The 25,538-nt window shown below is 47.5% G+C and overlaps 1 protein-coding gene and 1 long non-coding RNA gene across 4 annotated transcripts in view; one reads left to right on the top strand and one right to left on the bottom strand.

Moving 5' to 3' along the window:
- Positions 1 to 3,258, top strand: part of LOC140077831 (uncharacterized) — a 54,043-nt gene extending 50,785 nt beyond the window's left edge. For both annotated transcript variants that reach the window (XR_011849840.1, XR_011849839.1), the window contains exons 3-4: positions 2,484 to 2,612; positions 3,086 to 3,258. This is a non-coding gene — a long non-coding RNA (uncharacterized lncRNA). The remainder of the gene's footprint in view (positions 1 to 2,483; positions 2,613 to 3,085) is intronic.
- NSMF (NMDA receptor synaptonuclear signaling and neuronal migration factor) overlaps positions 893 to 25,538 on the bottom strand; it is a 41,519-nt gene continuing 16,873 nt past the window's right edge. Inside the window, exons 3-16 of one of the 2 annotated variants that reach the window (XM_072125359.1) lie at positions 15,347 to 15,841; positions 15,066 to 15,141; positions 14,445 to 14,450; positions 12,901 to 12,969; positions 11,586 to 11,638; positions 10,642 to 10,731; positions 10,412 to 10,536; positions 10,046 to 10,129; positions 9,925 to 9,958; positions 9,624 to 9,694; positions 9,396 to 9,475; positions 6,517 to 6,619; positions 6,269 to 6,344; positions 893 to 4,459 (exon numbers count right to left, since the gene is read on the bottom strand). In XM_072125359.1, the coding sequence (XP_071981460.1) occupies positions 4,362 to 4,459; positions 6,269 to 6,344; positions 6,517 to 6,619; positions 9,396 to 9,475; positions 9,624 to 9,694; positions 9,925 to 9,958; positions 10,046 to 10,129; positions 10,412 to 10,536; positions 10,642 to 10,731; positions 11,586 to 11,638; positions 12,901 to 12,969; positions 14,445 to 14,450; positions 15,066 to 15,141; positions 15,347 to 15,841 (1,460 nt within the window). In that variant the 3' untranslated portion in view covers positions 893 to 4,361. The remainder of the gene's footprint in view (positions 4,460 to 6,268; positions 6,345 to 6,516; positions 6,620 to 9,395; positions 9,476 to 9,623; positions 9,695 to 9,924; positions 9,959 to 10,045; positions 10,130 to 10,411; positions 10,537 to 10,641; positions 10,732 to 11,585; positions 11,639 to 12,900; positions 12,970 to 14,444; positions 14,451 to 15,065; positions 15,142 to 15,346; positions 15,842 to 25,538) is intronic. The other variant, XM_072125358.1, reaches the window with a different exon arrangement.

Here is a 25,538-nt window from a genome sequence, read left to right as displayed (position 1 = left end):
GCGTCATTAGGCGATGGTTGTACAATTAAGACCGCAGGGGATCATGTGTGTGTGATGGAACAATCCTGTGTGTCCGTGTATATACATCACTGCATAAATATACATCAAATATCACTTCCTCCCCTCCTTATTAGATGGTAGTGAGGAATGTGGACACATCGGGGCACATTTACTTACCCGGCCAATGGAGTTCAACCGAAGTGCATTGTCCGACGACAATCTCCTCTGCCGTGATTCACTAAGATCGTGCGCCCGATATCCTGCATGTGTCGCTTCCCCGCTCAGGTCCCCGGAGTTCACCTTCTTCTTCCTGATGCATGTAAGTGCATTGTCCATGTATAATGCGCTGTGCGGGGAGTCACTAAGATCCTGCCCCCGATATCCTGCATGTGTCGCTTCCCCGCTCAGGTCCCCGGAGTTCACCTTCTTCTTCCTGATGCATGTAAGTGCATTGTCCTGTGACACAATTTGAATATTAAATCCCGCGCTCAGTCCGAATCAGTCCCATCGTCCGATGGCCGCCCTGATTTCTGTCACATGAAAGCCAGTGCCACTGCATCCGATCACGCGCAACACAATCCCCTTCTAAATACCTGTCACAGCTGTGCAATCCCCAAATAAAGTGAACAGTCCGATGGAAATGTGATCCGCGGAACTTTAGTAAATAAGCCCCATTGTATCTGTTTTATATAGCGTGTAAGCATTGCAAATATTTAGGTTCTCGTTATTCCCAAGACCTCCGCTTGTTGTCATTGAATGGAAGCTACATGTTATATCCATGGTGGATACCTGTCCTAATCCAGTACCCGCTTTATAAACTGGGAATATCCCTATAAGCATTTATAATCGCACTATAAGTTTGCCGAACACAGAAATAAATGAGATGAGAAAATCTGTATAATTTTACCTTTTTATTAACAAATTGACAGTGGGAATACACATCACTGCACTGTCATCCAGAAAAGGGGAAAAAAAAACCTCACATGGCTACGTCTTTATTTTATTTTGCACTTTGATAAAAAATACAATTTTTCCCCTCCAATGCAAAATCTCAGCCTGCCACATAATAAACCTACAGAGAAGGGGTCATACAGCGACTGCTTCCAGCTAAAGCAGATTCATCACGATGGAGGCACTGACAAGAGAGAAGTTATTGGTAGGATCAGCCACCATCCTTCGTGGTCCTCCGTGGGTCAACCACGGGTTAAATAAAGCTCTTTGGGAGGGTGATCACACCTGTCCACATCCCCGGTGTGGCCGAGGCCATAAGTCACTCCGAAATAAATATAAACTGTTCAATCGGGACGCACTATGGGTCCCAGGATTTTGTATAGTTCCCAATTTGTGTGTAGCACTCACCCTGTTCACCCCTGTGTGTCCCCCGCTTTTCTCCCCATTGTTTACATGTACATTATAATCACTTCTCTCCTAACAGTCAGCACATTTATTACTTATTACATATTTGCAAACTTGCAAAAAAAAAATCGATTAATTTGCTCAGGAACTAGTGTGTCCTCAATTACTTATCATTGTACAATACTAATTCTTTGATACATATTTGTATATTCCTATAAACATTTGCATCCGAGCATAGATTTAACTATCCATTGCTTCATAACCTCATAATGTATTATAATGTCTGTATATACTTCTATACACTTCTATCTCTATATACAGTCATACATAAGACTCGTACACCTCAGAGCTGTCATTCCATACATCACACTGACCAGAACTCTGTAAGTACCTGCAATGCAAATAAATACATGATCATATTATTCTATATAATGGGGCTGTCTACTATAGAAAACACATTTTTACATATTCTATAATGAATTCTGAGATACGACGGTTGTAATACTTCTTTCCTCCAGTGGAGGTGCTAGAGGAGGTCTCAGTCCTTAATTACTTATCACCCACTAATGAATGCAGCTCTGTGAGGAGTCACATCAGACACGCACAAGATTGATAATATTTCATTGATTAGATACATAGAAATCTATACCATCAGCTGGTTATTGGGCTTAGATTTGCTTCCGTGTCGTAGTTGCAGAATTTACTGTACATTCATTTACCAGCAATGAACATAAGTATAGCCCGGCCATGGTGACGGGTGCACTGTTCTCCCTTGTCATGGGTGCTGTGCTCTAGTCTATAGGCACCTTTCCCATCTGGCTAGTTTACTACTATAAGATGTGCTTCTGTGTTCCTACTAAGCATTCGACATCGGTCATCTCTTGACCTGGCTGGGTCAAGCCGTCACGGATCAAGAGGTCGCGACCTGGAGGCTTCCCTGAAGTGTAGTCCAGGTCCATGTATGGGGGTTTATGATATACATATGTGTGACGCAGCCAGTGATCTGCAGGACAGCATCGCACGTGTTATCTGTACATATGACCAGACGGTGCATAAAAAAGAGTAAATGCTACTTGATCCCCTGCAGTAATGGAGCCGTCAGTAAATGAATCAATCATATCCCCCAGGTGTCGTCAGCACTGAAGCCGATCCTGAGCTGTGAGCCACGTCCGAGGACTGGCAGTGGCTTCTATGATCACATATTGCAGTCATATCCCCGCACAATCCACTGAAGGGGTCCTGACGTGACACCAAAGGTAACGTGAACCATGGGTAACTTTCTGCAACTTTTTTTTTTTTAATTTTGAATGTAAAAATTTTAATTTTCCGAAACCTCCCCATATGTTGTAGCTGTGCATTTTAACGTAACAATTTGTGTAATTATGAAGTCTTCATTATATGTAGGGTAATAACTGCCCCTCCTAGTGGAGACATGAAGGAATTGCACTAAGTGCCCGTGCATCAGGCAATATACAGTGTAACCTCCTGAGAAGACTGTAGTCAGGACCTTCCCTTAGTAGATCACCTTTCAATGCAATGTGAAATGATTCATTGGCTACAATGTTATCAGCTTACAGAAAAAGGGGGTTCAATCTAGCAGCCCCCTTAGTCTGCAGTGTATGTGGGATCAGCAGCTTCATAAAAACCTGGGTATTGACCTGCTTTACTTACACAGCACTGTGTGTCTATACATGTATATAGTCTATATACAAAATTATTACTTTTACAGAATTCTACAGGTTCTGAGGACATACTGGGTTATATCAATGCTGGAGAGCCAATCGCAGAAGAAATCCTGAACTCGAAAATTTTTAAGACTCAGAATTAACTGCGCCAGGACACGTTTTATATGCGAGTTGTCAGACATGTAACATCAGTGATTAAATATGTAACCTTCGCTTACTCAAGACCCAAAATCAATCAAAAACCTGGGTCTAGACCAGCGAATGACACAATTCTATAGATATAGAGAGTATAAAATGCAGCAATATACCTATTAGTTATTTCCCCCCCACCCAGAATGACAAACACTAGGTAACAGGATGCCCGTACACACCAGGCCAGCAGAGGGCGCCACAACCCGCGTAATAGTGTCTAGACAATGGCTCTCTCCCCTAGTATATATAATATGTATATCAGTTGTATACTGTACATAGATTTCTATTGGTCTACTATGTTCACATACTATCTATAATATCGATATATTGCAAAAAAAAAAAAAGTGCTAAGTGACCGGGTCAACCCGATCCGAGAAGACGTGTAAATGCGATTTATATCCGTGTGTGACACAAGACGATGCGCGTGAGGGTGCGAGGAGGGTAACAACACATGATTGCTGGTGATCTATACGTCTACAAAGAGATGTGGTCGCACTAAAGCCTCCCGCGCCCCCGGACGCCTCACACACCATGTTCAACAATTAAATACGCTATTTGCTTGTTTAAAAAGAAATTGCACTTAAAGTCTAAGTCAACCCACGTATATAATCTAAAAAAAACCCTACGAAGATATATACGTATATGTTCTATATAGATATATCCATCACTGATACTTCTCCTCCGTCCTGTGAAGTAGAAAAGTCCCCTGGGTTTTGCTACAAAAAGTTCTCTGTGGGTGTTGAAGGCTCGATGGGATCCTTGCTCTCCAGTGCAAGAAGTGTTATTGTCTTAATATAAAACCTGAGCTTAAGTCTTGAAGGGGCCCTGGATGAAGACCCCCCCCCCTCGGCGATTCTTGGTTTAGTGTTTGCCCTGAATTAGTGAAGCTCAGAATGAAGACGTCTTCTCGTTCTCCGTTTCTCTACAAGCTAAATCTTCCAGCGCAAACTTTTCAAGCCAACTCCTTCCGTAAGCTCCGGCAGCCATCATTGGCCTCTTCCAACCTCTTCCATGCTCCCCCGTCCTCCATTCTCCACCTTTTGTGGGGGGGAAGATCCCAGTAGACTCTTTCAGCCCCCCTGGAAATCAGCAAAAAAGTGCTCCTCACACGTCAGCGTGGTCCTAGGTTCACAAAATGTCATCGTAGTCCAGCAGCTTGGAGTGTTGTCGCGTCTTCCAGAGACGATACAGTCGGAAATCAAAAAACTTTTCAATTAATTGCTTTCCTGGAAATGGAAGAGAAACAATGTGAGAATTGTCTGTGCAGACGAGCAGCCCGACCCCAGTGCTGAGACCCCAATAATGGGGCTGTACACCTTGGCCTTGTATCTGTATAGGATACATCTTATTATTCCCCCCCCCCCTACTGATATTAAGGAGGAGACCAGACTGTAAAACCCCGGCCCCCGGGGGAGATTTATAACCAGCAGCCTCTATCCGCTCCTATTTATGTGACAATGAGATGAGGATAATCTTCTGTGTGAACGCTCTGTAATTATCATCTTATGGACAAATTGGCAGAACTTGAAATATTTCCAGAAGCCGCTCGGAATCTGCCAAGACAGTGACAAGTCTGGACAGCATGACCGATCCCGCTAACTCCGGGGAGATCTAATCAAGGAGCGCTAATTATCTGGAGAGGAAATGAAAACAATGAGCAGCTGCCCCTGTGATGCTGCATGTAATCACTGAGCCACTCTCCAATGTGTAATATGGGGGCTCACAGGGGACATGTACTCACTGAGCCACTCACCACTGCATATTGTCATTGGACTGAGGGTGGGGGGCTTACAGGGGACATGTAATCACTGAGCCACTCACCACTGTATATTGTCATTGGACTGAGGGTGGGGGGCTCACAGGGGACATGTAATCACTGAGCCACTCTCCACTGTAGAATGTCATGGGGCTTTAGGCAGATGGCTTAAGGGGATATGTAATCACTGAGCCACTTTCCTCTGTATATTGTCATGGGGCTTTGGATAGGGGTGTTACAGGGGCATGTAATCAGTGAAGCACTCGTTGCTGTATGTTGTCATGGGGTTCACAGTTCGGGGCTTATAGCAGACATATAATTAGTGAGCCACTCTGTAGATTATTATGGGGTTTGTGTAAGGGCTACAGGTGACTTGTAATCAATGGTCATCATATCTGTTAGCCTCGCAGCGAACATGTAATCACTGAGCCACTCACCCCTGTATATTGTCATTCGGCTTCAGGTGGGTGGTTTAATGGTGACATGTAATCACTGAGCCACTCACCCCTGTATATTGTCATTCGGCTTCAGGTGGATGGTTTAATGGTGACATGTAATCACTGAGCCACTCACCCGTGTATATTGTCATTCGGCTTCAGGTGGGTGGTTTAATGGTGACATGTAATCACTGAGCCACTCACCCGTGTATATTGTCATTCGGCTTCAGGTGGGTGGTTTAATGGTGACATGTAATCACTGAGCCACTCACCCCTGTATATTGTCATTCGGCTTCAGGTGGGTGGTTTAATGGTGACATGTAATCACTGACCCACTCACCCGTGTATATTGTCATTCGGCTTCAGGTGGGTGGTTTAATGGTGACATGTAATCACTGAGCCACTCACCCCTGTATATTGTCATTGGGCTTCAGGTGGGTGGTTTAATGGTGACATGTAATCACTGAGCCACTCACCCCTGTATATTGTCATTGGGCTTCAGGTGGGTGGTTTAATGGTGACATGTAATCACTGAGCCACTCACCCCTGTATATTGTCATTCGGCTTCAGGTGGGTGGTTTAATGGTGACATGTAATCACTGAGCCACTCACCCCTGTATATTGTCATTCGGCTTCAGGTGGGTGGTTTAATGGTGACATGTAATCACTGAGCCACTCACCCCTGTATATTGTCATTCGGCTTCAGGTGGGTGGTTTAATGGTGACATGTAATTACTGAGTCTCTTTTTTTTCTGTATATTATCATAGGGCTCAGGGCCCAATTACTAAGCCACCCAATGCTGTAGATTGTCATGTGATATCTGAAGTACTGCTACACTTACCTTGTGCAGATAACTCAAGGGGGGACTTGAATTCAATTCGATGAGGACTCATAAGGTTCTTCAGATTCTGGAATAGCTGAGAGGACAAAGTGACATGATGAGTACAGAGACCAATCCTTCACATATACGAGCTCACTGAGCCACCATGACTGCTCAGAAATTATTACTGTTTCCAGCAAGACTACAGGGAGAAGCCTTCATTCCATATCCCAGCAGACATCCCGCTACAATGTATCAGGAGCTCTTACCTTTTCACCATTGGGGTTCCCCAGCACATAGCACCCCATAATATTAATCATGTTGGGTTCAGGATTGATTTTGCTCATTAACTTGCTCAGTTTTTTCCAAAACCTAGGAATAATAGAATGATATAATGACGACCACCTATAGATACAGCACAGATCATGTATATACTGATAATGCATGCTGATATAACCTGGGGATCTCCTGTATATAATGATATATGTACAGCCGGTATAACCTGGGGATCTCCTGTATATAATGATATATGTACAGCTGGTATAACCTGGGGATCTCCTGTATATAACGATATATGTACAGCCGGTATAACCTGGGGATCTCCTGTATATAATGATATATGTACAGCCGGTATAACCTGGGATCTCCTGTATATAATGATATATGTACAGCCGGTATAACCTGGGGATCTCCTGTATATAATGATATATGTACAGCCGGTATAACCTGGGGATCTCCTGTATATACTGATATATGTACAGCTGGTATAACCTGGGGATCTCCTGTATATACTGATAATGCATGCTGATATAACCTGGGGATCTCCTGTATATAATGATATATGTACAGCCGGTATAACCTGGGGATCTCCTGTATATAATGATATATGTACAGCTGGTATAACCTGGGGATCTCCTGTATATAACGATATATGTACAGCCGGTATAACCTGGGGATCTCCTGTATATAATGATATATGTACAGCCGGTATAACCTGGGATCTCCTGTATATAATGATATATGTACAGCCGGTATAACCTGGGGATCTCCTGTATATAATGATATATGTACAGCCGGTATAACCTGGGGATCTCCTGTATATACTGATATATGTACAGCTGGTATAACCTGGGGATCTCCTGTATATACTGATAATGCATGCTGATATAACCTGGGGATCTCCTGTATATAATGATATATGTACAGCCGGTATAACCTGGGGATCTCCTGTATATAATGATATATGTACAGCCAGTATAACCTGGGGATCTCCTGTATATAATGATATATGTACAGCCGGTATAACCTGGGGATCTCCTGTATATACTGATATATGTACAGCTGGTATAACCTGGGGATCTCCTGTATATACTGATAATGCATGCTGATATAACCTGGGGATCTCCTGTATATAATGATATATGTACAGCCGCTATAACCTGGGGATCTCCTGTATATACTGATATATGTACAGCCGATATAACCTGGGGATCTCCTGTATATAATGATATATGTACAGCTGATATAACCTGGGGATCTCCTGTATATAATGATATATGTACAGCCAGTATAACCTGGGGATCTCCTGTATATACTGATATATGTACAGCTGGTATAACCTGGGGATCTCCTGTATATACTGATATATGTACAGCTGGTATAACCTGGGGATCTCCTGTATATAATGATATATGTACAGCCGGTATAACCTGGGGATCTCCTGTATATACTGATATATGTACAGCTGGTATAACCTGGGGATCTCCTGTATATACTGATAATGCATGCTGATATAACCTGGGGATCTCCTGTATATAATGATATATGTACAGCTGATATAACCTGGGGATCTCCTGTATATAATGATATATGTACAGCTGATATAACCTGGGGATCTCCTGTATATAATGATATATGTACAGCTGATATAACCTGGGGATCTCCTGTATATAATGATATATGTACAGCCGGTATAACCTGGGGATCTCCTGTATATAATGATATATGTACAGCCAGTATAACCTGGGGATCTCCTGTATATAATGATATATGTACAGCCGGTATAACCTGGGGATCTCCTGTATATACTGATATATGTACAGCTGGTATAACCTGGGGATCTCCTGTATATACTGATAATGCATGCTGATATAACCTGGGGATCTCCTGTATATAATGATATATGTACAGCCGGTATAACCTGGGGATCCCCTGTATATAATGATATATGTACAGCCGCTATAACCTGGGGATCTCCTGTATATAATGATATATGTACAGCCGCTATAACCTGGGGATCTCCTGTATATAATGATATATGTACAACTGGTATAACCTGGGGATCTCCTGTATATAATGATATATGTACAGCCGGTATAACCTGGTGATCTCCTGTATATAATGCTATATGTACAGCTGGTATAACCTGGGGATCTCCTGTATATAATGATATATGTACAGCTGGTATAACCTGGGGATCTCCTGTATATAATGATACATGTACAGCTGGTATAACCTGGGGATCTCCTGTATATAATGATACATGTACAGCTGGTATAACCTGGGGATCTCCTGTATATAGTGATATATGTACAGCCGGTATAACCTGGGGATCTCCTGTATATAGTGATATATGTACAGCCGGTATAACCTGGGGATCTCCTGTATATAGTGATATATGTACAGCCGGTATAACCTGGGGATCTCCTGTATATAATGATATATGTACAGCTGGTATAACCTGTACCAGATGGGTTTACATTGAGGTTATAGGGTGTCATTGTGTTTGGTGTGTAATGATACACTCGCTATGTGTTGATTTCCATTTCTATCAGAAGTGTGCAGCATTTATACATCACACAGTATACTGTGGTAGGCTACAATGTATATATGAATATATATGGAATATATAACAATTGTCAGGTTTCATGCATCGGATGAATTATTGATGCATCTCTCCTACGTCACTGATCTGTATACATGTATCCCGGGGAGAGCTCTCTGCACTGTGAGAATAAATGAGGTGCTGGGATCTGGGGATCAATTATTCAGGACTTCAGGATTTTACGGAGGATTGAGAATGATAATGGCAGCACAACATTTCCATAGTATAAGAAGCTTATGGGGACTTCTCCTGTAGAGAACTTACAGAATTAGATCTTCCTCCTTCTCCACTTTGGCAAAAGTAGCAACTTTATTCTTCAAAAGGTAGAGGTAGCCGGGTCCCCCCTATAAAGAAGACCAAAGCGGTGAGAGGGAGAGCGATGACACAGCTGAGCCGAGAGAAACTGGCACTGCAGCACTAGGGGGCGCCAACAAGAAACCCCACACCTGGCCAGGGGCATCTAGAGCCCTTTACCTTACAGCAGTCACTTACCTGGCAGAAGATCAGCATCTCCCAGATCTTGCAGCCCTTCCGATATACATTCAGCTTCTTCTCAATCTCCTCTGGAAGAAGGGAAAACAACGTTACAAACAGGAATAGATACAATGTAACAAATATTGTTATGTACTGCATCTCCCTGACCCGAGTGTATAATGAGTCCTGAGAAATGGGATGTCACATTAACTTATCATCAAATTATAACTGGGACGCTACAAGACGCACAAACAGGCGATCTCAGAAACAATGCACAGATTCTGCATATCATCAGATGAAGCTATTGTATAGAACCTACCTAAGATGTCATCAAATGTCGCATGTTCATGATCCTAGAAGGAGAGTGAGGACAGGATTAGCTTCATATACGATATACAGGGTGTGGAGTGTATATACATGACACCATATAGATGTCTTACATAGAGAATGGGGATGATGGAGGGGTCATCTCTCCGGATTATAGTCGGGATATATTCTGCTTTAGGAACTTTGGATGATATTAGCTGCGGATAGAAAGAAAAACCTGATCACTGGACTGGACGTGTATATGGACGCCCCAGGTTATGTGGGGTTACACCTCCTTATATCCCCTTCCATACACCAGATCTGTAGGACGTGTAGATGCTGTGGTACTGGTTTCAAACTCGTTTCACGAAGAATCTAATTCTGATCGTTGCTTTGTTTCCATAGGATTAGATGCTGGAGAATGGTCATTTCACTGATAATATAAGTATGGCTGGAGGATGATGGGGTCCCAGATCATATACAATATACACAATTCCTACCATGATCTTGGGTGGAATGAAATCTTCTCCCTCGCAGGACATGACTTCCATTTCTCTTTCGGCTTCCCAGTTCAGATCCTCACATTCTTCATCCAGAGCGGTGCAGGAGTTCTGCAGATCATGGCCTAAGGGGGTAATGATCCGTACAGGTCAGTGGAGGTTCCAGGCCCCGCCGCAGGCTTCCTCGTAGCGGCCACCACTAGGTTGTGTAACATTTTCTTGGTACTCACTTTCTCTGGAGTCATGAATGGAGTCGGCTTTGACTGGGGTGGGATCGCTCCAGGACCGGCTGAAGCTTCTTTCTCTGCGGTCAGCGAAGGCTACAAATATCAAGCAGAGCGGAGGCAGCGGCTTTACTAATGAGTATAAATGAGAGCATCTTCTTATCCCGCTAACTTGTCACAAAGTGCTTATCCCAGCTGCTCTCCAGCCTGCTTCTCCATTAGGATTTAAATGGAACCTGTCAGGGCTATTTGGAAAACCAAACCATCCATAGGTCCTTGTGCTCTGGTGGTTTAGTGCCCCAAATCATATTAAATGTGCATGTGCCCAAGGTCTGCACCCATCAAAGCTGGTGTATACTTCCTTGTCTTTCCTAAAGCAATGCAAAGACATCAGGTGCAGCAGCAATAAACCCCAGTAAGTGTTTGGCTGAGGGTGCATGTGTTCTCAGTAGTCGGACGAGGACACCCTGCTCCCAGACCACTCTGGTGGAAACTATTGTGTAGTGAAAATGCGATTGCTGGTTGAGCTGAGGTCCTTCTGCCCTCTTATTGTTTATACAGAGCAGTTTATACACATTAAATATACCTCGCAAGGAACAGTGGTCCTGCTGTACTACACAACTGGTGTCGGCTCCAGGTATCAATAGGCCCCTGGGTGACTTTTCAGTGAACTCGCGTCGCAGCATTAAAAATTTGGAAACTGAAATATTCGAAATATTCCCAGCTATACTTCCATACGTCAGCCCTCCGGGGGTCATTGATGGACGACCATGATGTGTTTTACCTCCTGTATTACACAACTGCTGCGGCACCAGCTATACTTCCATACGTCTGTAAAACCTGCATCACCATGCTACACGAATAAGTGCATGACCTCCTCCCACACCAGGGAATTCCTATATGAAAGTCTATAAATACCCCTATCCGGGGGAAATTTCCCTGGTTCTTACTTTGTGCTTTCATCCTCCGGCTTCCCACCATCCGTAAGTGTTTGCGGAAATTCCTACGGGAAAAGAAGAGAAGAGAACCTAAGCGAGAATCTAGCAGAGTCTGTATACTGCGGAAGAAATCTGGTTATTAAGCCGCCCCTGGCCGCTGGGCTGTGATTAAAGACTGGAATAAAACTGCAGGACTCCCGGGCATGAGGAGGGGTCTGCTCCACAACTTTGCCAAGGCCAGCGGTTTTATTACAAGTATCGAGGGAGGATCAGCAGCTATAAAATCTATACACAGCCAGAAGGTCATTCAAGTCCAGTTTAAAGGAATGTTCTAGGCTCTACATAGGTGGGACAGAAGAAAACTCATGTGCCGCCCCTTTACTTGCACAGCCTGGAGTGTTCCTTTAAATCTGCAGTGTATGTGTCAATATTGTACAAGCAGTCACCCACTGAATTTTGGTCTGGCAGTGTCCGCAGGTGTAACGGCCAGGTCCCTGTATGATACATAATGTAGTAACTGCTGATGACCTGGAGTTTATACAAGAGTTATAGGAGCTCATCTGCAGTACCCTGCTTTGACCACTACACAGAGAACGGCACTGTCTGCATCCTGTTCTATACGGAGTATCCGGTGCTGAAAAAAGTGTATCTATAGGGGTGCTCAGTGTCGGACCACAATCAATCCGAAATTAATTCTGTAGACAAAGTATCAATACATAATTTTGTGGAGGTGTGCTAAAAATCCTAGCACTACAAGTCCCAGCATGGAGTGACCCGTTGTGTCTCCCTCTAGGAGAAGAAGAGACAAGGCATGGCTTAATCCATCGGTACATGATGCCTTGTCACGCAGGACCTGGTGAAGCAGCTGCCTTGTTGCCCCCTCTCCTTCACGTGGCACGTGGCACCGCTGCGATCAGGACCCCGCGCCGTGGCTGTCAGGAATGGATGCCTTCACATTACATGTTCCTGAAGGGAACAGCAGGGAGATTTTCCACTTGAACACCCCCTTTATAAACACTGAAGGGAATGACAGGAAGATGAACGCGTTCTGTGCTGTGAAGCCGCTTGATAACTGCAATGAAGCAGCAACAGGGAAACTTGTGATCTATATTTTACTTTGTGTAATCGAAAAAATCTATAGGATGTATTCTCAGCTGTACTACATGGTGGAATGTGTTGGTGCTATCATTCACTTGTCTTTCTAACCACCCAGTGCAGTCTTGATAGTGATGGAGCTTATACACATGAATACTATGATCCTCCCCTGGGTCCAGGTCACACGGACCTTCAGGGTTTAGGCATGCAGCATACTAGGAGCTCGCCCTACCTCTGTATAACAGCTGCAGAGTCATTCTCTCGTTTCCGTCTTTTCCTCTCGGCATAACCCCGGAAGGCCCTGAGAAACCGGTGTATGTCAGTAACTAAACCAAGCCAATACAGTAGCACACCATGTCCAGGTCAGGCGACAAACCACAGGAACAGACAGGACAGAGGCAGAAGCCGTGCTCTGACCACACACAGGCGAGAGATGGAGACAACATAGACCCGGGATCACAGCCAGACCAAAATCCAGGAGCACAGTGACCACCCATATACGTTATAAGGATACAGGATACCCCTACAGTGACACCGTGATCGTATGCTTGGTGCCTCATGCACATGTGTATTGGGAAACCATACAGTGACTGTATATCACAACATGACAGAGGTTATCCATATTACTGCATATTCTACATAGAAATGTTACCACTATATCACACAGATTGTGGCTACATAGCTACTACAACAACCATCATTAACAAAACTATATTATAAGACTGTGTACAAGAGCATAACTAATAATTACTCCTATGTACAGGTATATACCTACTATAATACTGCCCCTATGTACAAGAATGTATATACTAGAATACTGCCCCCTATGTACAAGAATATAACTACTATAATACTGCTCCCTATGTACAAGAATACAACTACTATAATACTGCCCCCTATGTACAAGAATATAACTAGTATGATACTGCCCCCTATATACAAGAATATAACTAGTATAATACTGCCCCTTATATACAGGAATAGAACTACTATAATACTGCCCCCTATGTACAGGAATAGAACTACTATAATACTGCCCCCTATGTACAGGAATAGAACTACTATAATACCGCCCCCTATGTACAAGAATATAACTACTATAATACTGCCCTCTATGTACAGGAATATAACTACTATAATACTGCCCCCTATGTACAGGAATATAACTACTATAATACTGCCCTCTATGTACAAGAATATAACTACTATAATACTGCCCCCTATGTACAAGAATATAACTACTATAATACCGCCCCCTATGTACAAGAATATAACTACTATAATACTGCCCTCTATGTACAGGAATATAACTACTATAATACTGCCCCCTATGTACAAGAATATAACTACTATAATACTGTCCCTATGTACAGGAATATAACTACTATAATACTGCTCCCTATGTACAGGAATATAACTACTATAATACTGCCCCCTATGTACAGGAATATAACTACTATAATACTGCCCCCTATGTACAAGCCGGATGATGATTGTGCTGACATAAGATGCAGTCCTGTGACCAGACACTATATATCCCCTGAGTACAGAGTGATTGGAGTTTCCCTCTGGTCTTTTGTCTTTATCAATAATCCCAATGAGCTCAGTTGTTTCTGTAATTGGATGTAACAGCAATGTCCATCTACATGACGTATGGGATCGATACAAACACATCATGCAATTCCACGATAACCACAGGTGCATGCACAGAGCGGATGGATGCGCAGCTGCGTCTATCCGTACAAGACACAGGAGGTGCATTCAGTGGATACTTACGAGATTCTGATCACAGACAGCGGAGAGGAAGAAGAGAAAAGTCACAATAAGTGATGAGGAACAATAATACAAGCAGATAGATGGTGGCTACACACTGCCCCGCATTATATGGCCGCTACACATTGCTATGGACACTGAATATCCCTGCGGTGTTGGTATTATACTCTATGCAGATTTTGCACCCTCCTGCGGTTTCCTGGGCCGGAGCCATATTGTGTTTCTGTAAATTATTGGTATAATGAGGGTAAAACTCCACTTTGCTGACTGTCCTGAGAGATTCGCCTTTGTTAGAGTTGCAAAAGCGGAAAGTCTGGGGATATTAATCCTTGTCAGGTGGCGCAGGGGGAAGGAGATGCTGACGCGGCAGGTTTATCTACAGGAGCAGGATAGTCTCATTCTGTCAGGATCCATAGATCAGCACATGAATTAAACCTCAGTGTCAGCTCACTGGTCCAGACACAGGTGGATGTGAGAACGCCTGCAGCCAAGTCATAGCCATTGCTGTAATGTTATTGTTAGCGAGCAATGGGGGGGGTCCTAGGATTGTTCTGCGCTCAGGAGAATAAACCTGCATAGAAATGATGGGGTCAGTGACGCTAGGACAAGGGGATCTGTACTCACGCTTGCATAGTTGTGGTGGCAGTCTGAAAGGTAAAAAGGTTTTCCTTGGGGAACCAGGTCCGAATGGGAACATCATCTGCCCAAAAGGGGGAAAAAAGAATCAAATTATACATTGTATATGTCAATGTACCTGCGCTATCCTATCCCTGCAGTGTAGCTATAGGGGTGCAAAGGTAGATGGGTTTCCACAAACTCCACAACTCCCCCCCCCCCTTTTCCCCTCTGAAGTCTGGGCAGGACCCTTCCTCTGGAGTCTGGACCCCCAGGGCCCTGGCTCTCACCAGATACTCTATCGATGCTGTACATGCGCTCCAGCTTCTTCTTGCGCCATCCAGACTCATTGGCTTGATGTTGCTCTAGATCGAATGAGTGCTGTGCCGGCACGCTGAGTTTGGCACAGTTTGGGCACTCTTTGGAGTTCTGTCGGCTTCCTGACCAACTTTTACAAGGCCTTGTGATGTTGTGAGCGCTGCCTGAGTTTTGCAGAGGATGGTGATGATGATGATGATGATGATGGGAGTGATGGTGGTGATGCCTTTCGTCCTGCCCGCTCTTCATCACCACCAGCTCCATGCTGTCGCTCTCGTGGTCGGACAACATTGGCCTCTCTCCGGAGATGGTATAGACACGAGGCTTTGGTCCTTCACTGGTCAACTTCTCCCCGCGCTCCTCAGAGAAACTTCTTTCCAATTTGCTGTCTGAGATGGCAGAGAGGCGACGCTTGTTCTGAGAAGCCTGGAGCATCTCCGGGGAATCTTCTTGGACGAGGAGATGGTCTGCAGAAACAAGGAGATGGAGGAGGATTCAGAGATTACATTGGGTGAGGGTCATTGAGTGTGTATATACATAATATATTATACATGTATTCTGGTCTGAAGTCCTGTATACTGACGCTGTGATAGATCATGATCCAGGGCTGGATTTAGGTCTGAACTACTTTTTGTTTGAACCTTTTTTTTCATAGGAAAACTCCAATGTCTCACATGAGTAGGTGTAGTTACTATTACACCATAAATACAACGGCGCAGCCTCCAGTGTGAGGGGGATACAATGGCGCAGCCTCCAGTGTGTGGGGGGATACAATGGCGCGGCCTCCACTGTGTGGGGGGGATACAATGGCGCAGCCTCCAGTGTGAGGGGGATACAATGGCGTGGCCTTCAGTGTGTGGGGGGGATACAATGGCGCGGCCTCCAGTGTGTGGGGGGATACAATGGCGCGGCCTCCACTGTGTGGGGGGGATACAATGGCGCGGCCTCCAGTGTGAGGGGGATACAATGGCGTGGCCTTCAGTGTGTGGGGGGGATACAATGGCGCGGCCTCCAGTGTGTGGGGGGGATACAATGGCGCGGCCTCCAGTGTGTGGGGGGGATACAATGGCGCGGCCTCCAGTGTGTGGGGGGGATACAATGGCACGGCCTCCAGTGTGTGGGGGGGATACAATGGCGCGGCCTCCAGTGTGTGGGGGGGATACAATGGCGCGGCCTCCAGTGTGTGGGGGGGATACAATGGCGCGGCCTCCAGTGTGTGGGGGGGATACAATGGCGCGGCCTCCAGTGTGTGGGGGGGGATACAATGGCGCGGCCTCCAGTGTGTGGGGGGGGATACAATGGCGCGGCCTCCAGTGTGTGGGGGGGATACAATGGCGCGGCCTCCAGTGTGTGGGGGGGATACAATGGCGCGGCCTCCAGTGTGTGGGGGGGATACAATGGCGCGGCCTCCAGTGTGCGGGGGGAGGGATACAATGGCGCGGCCTCCAGTGTGCGGGGGGAGGGATACAATGGCGCGGCCTCCAGTGTGCGGGGGGAGGGATACAATGGCGCGGCCTCCAGTGTGCGGGGGGAGGGATACAATGGCGCGGCCTCCAGTGTGCGGGGGGAGGGATACAATGGCGCGGCCTCCAGTGTGCGGGGGGAGGGATACAATGGCGCGGCCTCCAGTGTGCGGGGGGAGGGATACAATGGCGCGGCCTCCAGTGTGCGGGGGGAGGGATACAATGGCGCGGCCTCCAGTGTGCGGGGGGAGGGATACAATGGCGCGGCCTCCAGTGTGCGGGGGGGGGATACAATGGCGCGGCCTCCAGTGTGCGGGGGGAGGGATACAATGGCGCGGCCTCCAGTGTGCGGGGGGAGGGATACAATGGCGCGGCCTCCAGTGTGTGGGGGAGGGATACAATGGCGCGGCCTCCAGTGTGTGGGGGAGGGATACAATGGCGCGGCCTCCAGTGTGGGGGGGGAATACAATGGCGCAGCCTCCAGTGACGCCATTGCTGAATACACAGAAGCAGCTTGTAGGACACAAGGCTGGAGCTCAGTTAATTAAAACTTGGCTGCCAATAATTAAATCCAGATTCTGTTCAGTGTTCCACATCTCCAGAGGGAAAGACAATCTCCATTATGTGAGAAATCATGGGAGAAACTGCTAAAAGCCGAGATGATGTTTTCCTCCGTAGAAGGACTGGTCCATTGTTACAGGACAAGTGTTAACTCCTAGCGGCAGCACGGCCGGGGATATTGTGTGTATAAGGGTTCAAAGGTCAGAAACTCTATTATAGAAGGACGGCATCGCCAAGAATGGATGGAGAGATTTACTCTATTAGGAGGAGGACAGGATTGTGACATAACAACACTAGTGAAGAAAGGTCACAGAGTGTAACTAACAAATGGGCGACAGGACAATGACACAATAATACATGGGGGATGGGAGAGTGGATAATGCTTCATGAGCCCAGAAATCCAACATAGAAGACAGGGGACAGCATAACACTGGGAGGTCATAGACACGCTGACACTTGGGGGACAGGACCGGAATATGCTGACACTTGGGGGGACAGGACAGGGACACGCTGACACTTGGGGGACAGGACAGGGACACGCTGACACTTGGGGGGACAGGACAGGGACACGCTGACACTTGGGGGACAGGACAGGGACACGCTGACACCTGGGGGACAGGACAGGGACACGCTGACACTTGGGGGGACAGGACAGGGACACGCTGACACTTGGGGGGACCGGACAGGGACACGCTGACACTTGGGGGACAGGACAGGGACACGCTGACACTTGGGGGGACAGGACAGGGACACGCTGACACTTGGGGGGACAGGACAGGGACACGCTGACACTTGGGGGACAGGACAGGGACACGCTGACACTTGGGGGACAGGACAGGGACACGCTGATACTTGGGGGACAGGACAGGGACACGGTGACACTTGGGGGACAGGGACACGCTGACACTTGGGGGACAGGACAGGGACACGCTGACACTTGGGGGACAGGACAGAGACACGCTGACACTTGGGGGGACAGGACAGGGACACGCTGACACTTGGGGGACAGGACAGGGACACGCTGACACTTGGGGGGGACAGGACAGGGACACGCTGACACTTGGGGGACAGGACAGTGACACTCTGACACTTGGGGGGACAGGACAGGAACACGCTGACACTTGGGGGGACAGGACAGGGACACGCTGACACTTGGGGGACAGGACAGGGACACGCTGACACTTGGGGGGACAGGACAGGGACACGCTGACACTGGGGGGACAGGACAGGGACACGCTGACACTGGGGGGACAGGACAGGGACACGCTGACACTGGGGGGACAGGACAGGGACACGCTGACACTGGGGGGACAGGACAGGGACACGCTGACACTGGGGGGACAGGACAGGGACACGCTGACACTGGGGGGACAGGACAGGGACACGCTGACACTGGGGGGACAGGACAGGGACACGCTGACACTGGGGGGACAGGACAGGGACACGCTGACACTGGGGGGACAGGACAGGGACACGCTGACACTGGGGGGACAGGACAGGGACACGCTGACACTGGGGGGACAGGACAGGGACACGCTGACACTGGGGGGACAGGACAGGGACACGCTGACACTGGGGGGACAGGACAGGGACACGCTGACACTGGGGGGACAGGACAGGGACACGCTGACACTGGGGGGACAGGACAGGGACACGCTGACACTGGGGGGACAGGACAGGGACACGCTGACACTGGGGGGACAGGACAGGGACACGCTGACACTGGGGGGACAGGACAGGGACACGCTGACACTCGGGGGACAGGACAGGGACACGCTGACACTGGGGGTACAGGACAGGGACACGCTGATAACCATATTTCACAAAACCTTATATTTTGTTTTCAAGTTTGTAATCTCTCGCACAACGCATTCGCTCCTTCCTGGCTTCTCTCCCAGGACCTAAACACAATTGATGATATTTCTAGATCAGATATTTTGTTTCTCGCTGACTCCACCTGAAGATGACAGTAACTCATCCAAGTCTGCTGCCCCCTATAAGATCATTGCACATGATATCCTGCCTTTGTGTAGACTTGGCCGCCTCACGTTTCCCCCCTTTCTTTAGATAAATGCCTTTTTCCTGGCATCACAGGTCACTTCCACAGGTGCCAAGACAATTGCATTCCATAAAAACCCAAATTCCCAACAAAACGCATTATTCTACCATGACAAAAGTTCTCCAAGGTCACAGTGACAGTAAGTGAGAATTCTAAGCCTCAGCCTTCATATCATTTTCATAACGGGATGCAAATGTCTGTGGATCTCCGCATTTCCATACCGCAGTGTGACAGCAAGTACTTGCACCCCTACGGCTTGTAGAGCGAACCATCAGCACAAACAAAGTGCGTTTCCATCCTGAGAGAACGCGCGGCTATTGTGCGGGGTACAGAGCGCGCAGGGCAGAGCAAATTAACTTTTCTGAGACCTAATTACTTGTTTCAATCACTGTATGAGCAGGTTGTAGGGATGGGACCCCGCTGGGTAGTGGGATAATGAGAAAAACGGATCAATGTAATTAGTTTCAATAAATGTTTTTTTTTACATACAGATGCTCCCTGTAGGAGTATCAAGCGCCACATGCGACAGTATAAAGAGCTGCCAGACTACGGCTATGAGAGAACACAACATGGCAGCTGCTGCGCTGTTATAGAGATGCTAAACGCATGTCACAATCTTCAGTGTCACCTTGAACATTCTGGGCCCATTGCTCATTAACTAAAAGTCACAACGATGGAAAGTGACAGTATTATTTATAATCATCTCCTGGGTATTCAACAAATGGAAAAAAATATATAACTGCTATAATACTGCCCCCTATGTGCAAACATATAACTACTGCAATACTAATAGTACATAATACTGCCCCCTATGTGCAAACATATAACTACTGCAATACTAATAGTACATAATACTGCCCCCTATGTACAGGAATATAACTACTATAATACTGCCCCCTATGTGCAAACATATAACTACTGCAATACTAATAGTACATAATACTGCCCCCTATGTACAGGAATATAACTACTATAATACTGCCCCCCTATGTACAAGAATATAACTACTATAATACTGCCCCCTATGTACAGGAATATAACTACTATAATACTGCCCCCTATGTACAGGAATATAACTACTATAATACTGCCCCCTATGTACAGGAATATAACTACTATAATACTGCCCCCTATATGTGCTGTTGAATGATAACAGGTTATTCAACTTTCTCTTGATACAAGGTTGAATACAGATGGGTCAGGATTAGAGATGAGCGAACATGCTCGTCCGAGCTTGATGCTCGGTCGAGCATTAGCGTACTCGAAACTGCTCGTTGCTCGGACGAATACTTCGCCCGCTCGAGAAAATGGCAGCTCCCGCCGTTTTGCTTTTTGGCGGCCAGAAACAGAGCCAATCACAAGCCAGGAGACTCTGCACTCCACCCAGCATGACGTGGTACCCTTACACGTCGATAGCAGTGGTTGGCTGGCCAGATCAGGTGACCCTGGGATAGACTAGCCGCTGGCCGCGCTGCTCGGATCATTCTGTGTCTGGATGCCGCTAGGGAGAGAGCTGCTGCTGGTCAGGGAAAGCGTTAGGGTGTTCTATTAGCTTACTGTTAGGCAGGAGTGATTCTCAAAGAACCCAACAGCCCTTCTTAGGGCTACAATAACGTTCTACTTTTTTTTTTTTTTTTATTTGCATCTAGTACCATTTTGTGAGGAATTAGCAGGGGGACTTGCTACCGTTGTGTTTAGCTCTTAGTGACACACATATCCACCTCAAACACCAAAGTGGGAAAATTTAGTAGGGGTTGGATTTCAATTAGGCACAGTCTGCCATTTGTCCTTTTTTATTTTACGTTTATTTTGTTTAATAACTCAGTGTCATCTCATCTGGCATAGTAGTGTGCTTTCATACTTGGCTAGAAAATAGCCATAGGAGAATCCAAACGACTTACTTACGCCTACAGTAGCGTTATATATTTGATTTCTGGTTGATCTGCTGGTGGCTGTACTTGCCAATTGTGAGCAATTTGTAGTGAGACTTGCGACCGCTGTGTTTTGCGCTTAGTGACGCACATATCCATTGCAAAGACCGAAGTGGGAAAATTTAGTAGGGGTTGGATTTCAATTAGGCACAGTCTGCCATTTGTCCTTTTTTATTTTACGTTTATTTTGTTTAATAACTCTGCGTCATCTCATCTGGCATAGTAGTGTGCTTTCATACTTGGCTAGAAAATAGCCATAGCAATAGGATAGCATCGTTTGGTTTTAAAAACTCAAAAACACAAAAAAAAAAAAAAAAACACAAAAAAAAGTTAAAAAAAAATTAAAGCTATAACTCTCATTTTAAAAATGTTTAACCCGAGGGCTAGGGGTAGAGGACGAGGGCGGGGACGTGGGCGTCCAACTACTGCAGGGGTCAGAGGCCGTGGTCCTGGCCGGGGTGAGACACCACCTGCTTATGAGGGAGCAGGGGAACGCCGCAGAGCTACACTCCCTAGGTTCATGTCTGAAGTTACTGGGACTCGTGGTAGAGCACTGTTGAGGCCAGAACAGTGCGAACAGGTGATGTCGTGGATTGCTGACAATGCTTCGAGCAATTTGTCCACCAGTCAGTCTTCCACGCAGTCCACCCATGTCACCGAAATCGCCACTTCTCCAGCTCCTGCACCTCAGCCTCCTCCCCCCCAGTCTGCCCCCTCCCAGGAAAATTTGGCATTTGAACCGGCATACTCTGAGGAACTGTTTTCTGGACCCTTCCCACAGTCACAAACCACTTGTCCGGTTGCTGCTGAGCAATTTTCCGATGCCCAGGTTTTCCACCAGTCACAGTCTGTGGGTGATGATGACCTTCTTGACGTAGTGGAAGTGTGTAAAGAGGTGTCCGACGATGAGGAGACACGGTTGTCAGACAGTGGGGAAGTTGTTGTCAGGGCAGGAAGTCCGAGGGGGGAGCAGACTGAGGGATCGGAGGATGATGAGGTGACAGACCCAAGCTGGGTTGAGAGGCCGGGTGAACACAGTGCTTCTGAGACAGAGGAGAGTCCTATAGCAGAACAGGTTGGAAGAGGCAGTGGTGGGGCCAGACGGAGAGGCAGGGCCAGAGCTGGTGCATCAGCGCCAAATGTGTCAACTAGTGAAGCTCCCGTGGCGAGGGCTCTTGCGGCGAGGGCTAGATCTTCAGAAGTCTGGAGGTTTTTTAAGGAAACACCGGATGACCGACGGACTGTGGTGTGCAACATTTGCCAAACCAGGATCAGCAGGGGTTCCACCACTACTAGCTTAACTACCACCAGTATGCGCAGGCATATGAATGCTAAACACCCCACTCAGTGGCAACAAGCCCGTTCACCTCCGGCCGTGCACACCACTGCTCCTTCCCCTGTGTCAGCTGATAGTCAGCCCCCTGCCCAGGACCCTGCCACAAAAACCCCATCGTCGCCTCCACGATCCTCCACAGCATCCACCAGCGTTCAGCTCTCCATACCCCAGACGCTGGAGCGGAAACGCAAATATAGTGCAACCCACCCGCACGCCCAAGCCCTTAATGTGCACATCTCCAGATTGCTTAGCCTGGAGATGCTGCCCTATAGGCTAGTAGAGACCGAGGCCTTTCGCAACCTCATGGCGGCGGCCGCCCCTCGGTATTCGGTCCCCAGCCGCCACTACTTTTCCCGATGTGCCGTCCCAGCCCTGCACCAGCACGTGTCAGACAACATCATCCGTGCCCTGACCAACGCCGTTTCTGACAAGGTCCACCTGACCACGGACACGTGGACGAGTGCTGCCGGGCAGGGCCACTATATATCGCTGACGGCACATTGGGTTAACTTGGTGGAGGCTGGGAGCGAGTCTGACCCTGCGGCTGGTCATATACTGCCGACGCCGAGGATTGCGGGGCCTACCTCGGTCCAGGTGTTTCAGGCCTACTATGCCTCGTCCTCCTCCCACCCCTCCTCCACCTCCTCCTCCTCCGAATTACCATCCGTGGGCATGGCGCCATCAGTCGGTAGCTCTAGGCACAGCAGCAGTGCCGTCGCTAAGCGACAGCAGGCGGTGCTCAAACTGCTGAGCCTAGGCGATAAAAGGCACACCGCCCAAGAGCTATTACAGGGCATCACGGCGCAGACTGATCTGTGGCTGGCACCGCTGAACCTGAAGCCAGGCATGGTTGTGTGTGACAACGGCTGTAACCTGGTGGCGGCTCTGCAACTAGGCAGACTGACACATGTGCCATGCCTGGCCCATGTGTTAAATCTGATAGTTCAGCGTTTCCTCAAGACATACCCCAATCTGTCTGATTTGCTCACGAAGGTGCGCCGCATCTGTGCGCATTTCAGGAAGTCCAGCCCAGATGCTGCCACTCTCAGGGCAGCGCAGCGCCGCCTCCAACTGCCCGCTCACCGACTGTTGTGCGACGTGCCCACGAGGTGGAATTCAACACTGACCATGTTATCCAGAGTTTACCAGCAGCGCAGAGCGATTGTAGACTGCCAGATGTCAACTTCCACCAGAACTGGTAGTCAGGTCAGTCAGCTTCCTCAAGTCTACAATGAGGAGTGGACGTGGATGTCTGATATCTGTCAGGTGCTGAGTAACTTTGAGGAGTCAACACAGATGGTCAGTGGCGATGCCGCCATCATCAGCCTCACCATCCCGCTGCTTGGCCTGTTGAAAAACTCTCTGATCAGCATGAAGTCGGAAGCTTTGCGCTCGTCACAAGAGACGGGGGAAGAAGATTCCCTTGTTGATAGCCAAAGCACCCTCAGGTCTGTTTCTCAGCGCATATCGGAGGAGGTGGAGGTGGAGGAGGATGAGGAGGAAGAGGAGGAGAATGTTGGCGAGACACAAGAGGGGACCATTGTTGAGTCCTTCACTGTTCAGCGTGTATGGGCAGAAGAAGAGGAGTTGGAGGAGGAGGAAATGGACAGTCAGGCCAGTGAGGGGAGTGAATTCTTACGCGTTGGGACTCTGGCGCATATGGCAGATTTCATGCTAGGCTGCCTATCCCGTGACCCTCGCGTTCAAAGAATTTATTCCAGCACCGATTACTGGGTGTTCACTCTCCTGGACCCACGGTACAAGCAAAATCTTTCCACTCTCATCCCTGCAGAGGAAAGGAGTGTGAGAATGCATGAATACCAGCAGGCCCTGGTGCACAAGCTGAAACAGTATTTCCCTTCTGACAGCGCTAGCGGCAGAGTGCGTAGTTCTGCGGGACAAGTAGCGAGGGAGAGTAGGCGAGCAGGCAGCTTGTCCAGCACTGGCAAGGGTACGCTTTACAAGGCTTTTGCCAGCTTTATGTCACCCCAGCAAGACACTGTCACCTGTCCCCAGTCTCGGCAGAGTAGGGCTGATCTTTACAGAAAGATGGTGAGGGAGTACGTAGCTGACCATACCATCGTCCTAAATGATCACACAGCTCCCTACAACTACTGGGTTTCAAAGCTGGACATGTGGCACGAACTGGCGCTGTACGCCTTGGAGGTTCTTGCCTGCCCTGCCGCTAGCGTCTTGTCCGAGCGGGTTTTCAGTGCAGCTGGTGGCATCATCACCGATAAGCGTACACGCCTGTCGACTGACAGCGCTGACAGGCTGACGCTTATTAAAATGAATAAAGGCTGGATTTCTCAGAATTTCCAATCTCCACCAGGTGAAGGAAGCTCAACCTGAATAATTGATCCACTCCTCCTCCTCCTCATTTTCCTCCTTCTCCTCCTCTTTGTACAGTAAAGCAGAGGAAACTGGCTATTTTTTGACAGGGCCCACTGGCTCTAGCTATAGTACTTCATGCATTTAATTTTTCTGGAGGGCCACCTACCCGGTCCTCTGTTTTAAACAATTTTTGGGACTGCCACATACAGGCACTCAATCTATTCAATTTTTCTGGAGGGCCACCTACCTGCTCCTCTGGTTTGAAAATTTTTTTGGACTGCCACATACAGGCACTCAATCTATTCCATTTTACTGCAGGGCCACCTACCTGCTCCTCTGGTTTGAAAAATTTTTGGGACTGCCACATACAGGCACTATCCAAATTAAATTGTCTCCATAGCAGCCTCCACACGTTGTCTCCATTGCTACCTCCAAAAGTCATCCATATAGCTGCCTCCATACATCGTCCCTTTATCAAAC

The sequence above is a fragment of the Engystomops pustulosus genome, chromosome 9 (genome assembly GCF_040894005.1).
Source record: "Engystomops pustulosus chromosome 9, aEngPut4.maternal, whole genome shotgun sequence".
Lineage (NCBI taxonomy): Eukaryota > Metazoa > Chordata > Amphibia > Anura > Leptodactylidae > Engystomops > Engystomops pustulosus.
The sequence above is the reverse complement of the archived record's forward strand: the minus strand, read 5'-3'. Positions and strand labels throughout refer to the sequence as shown.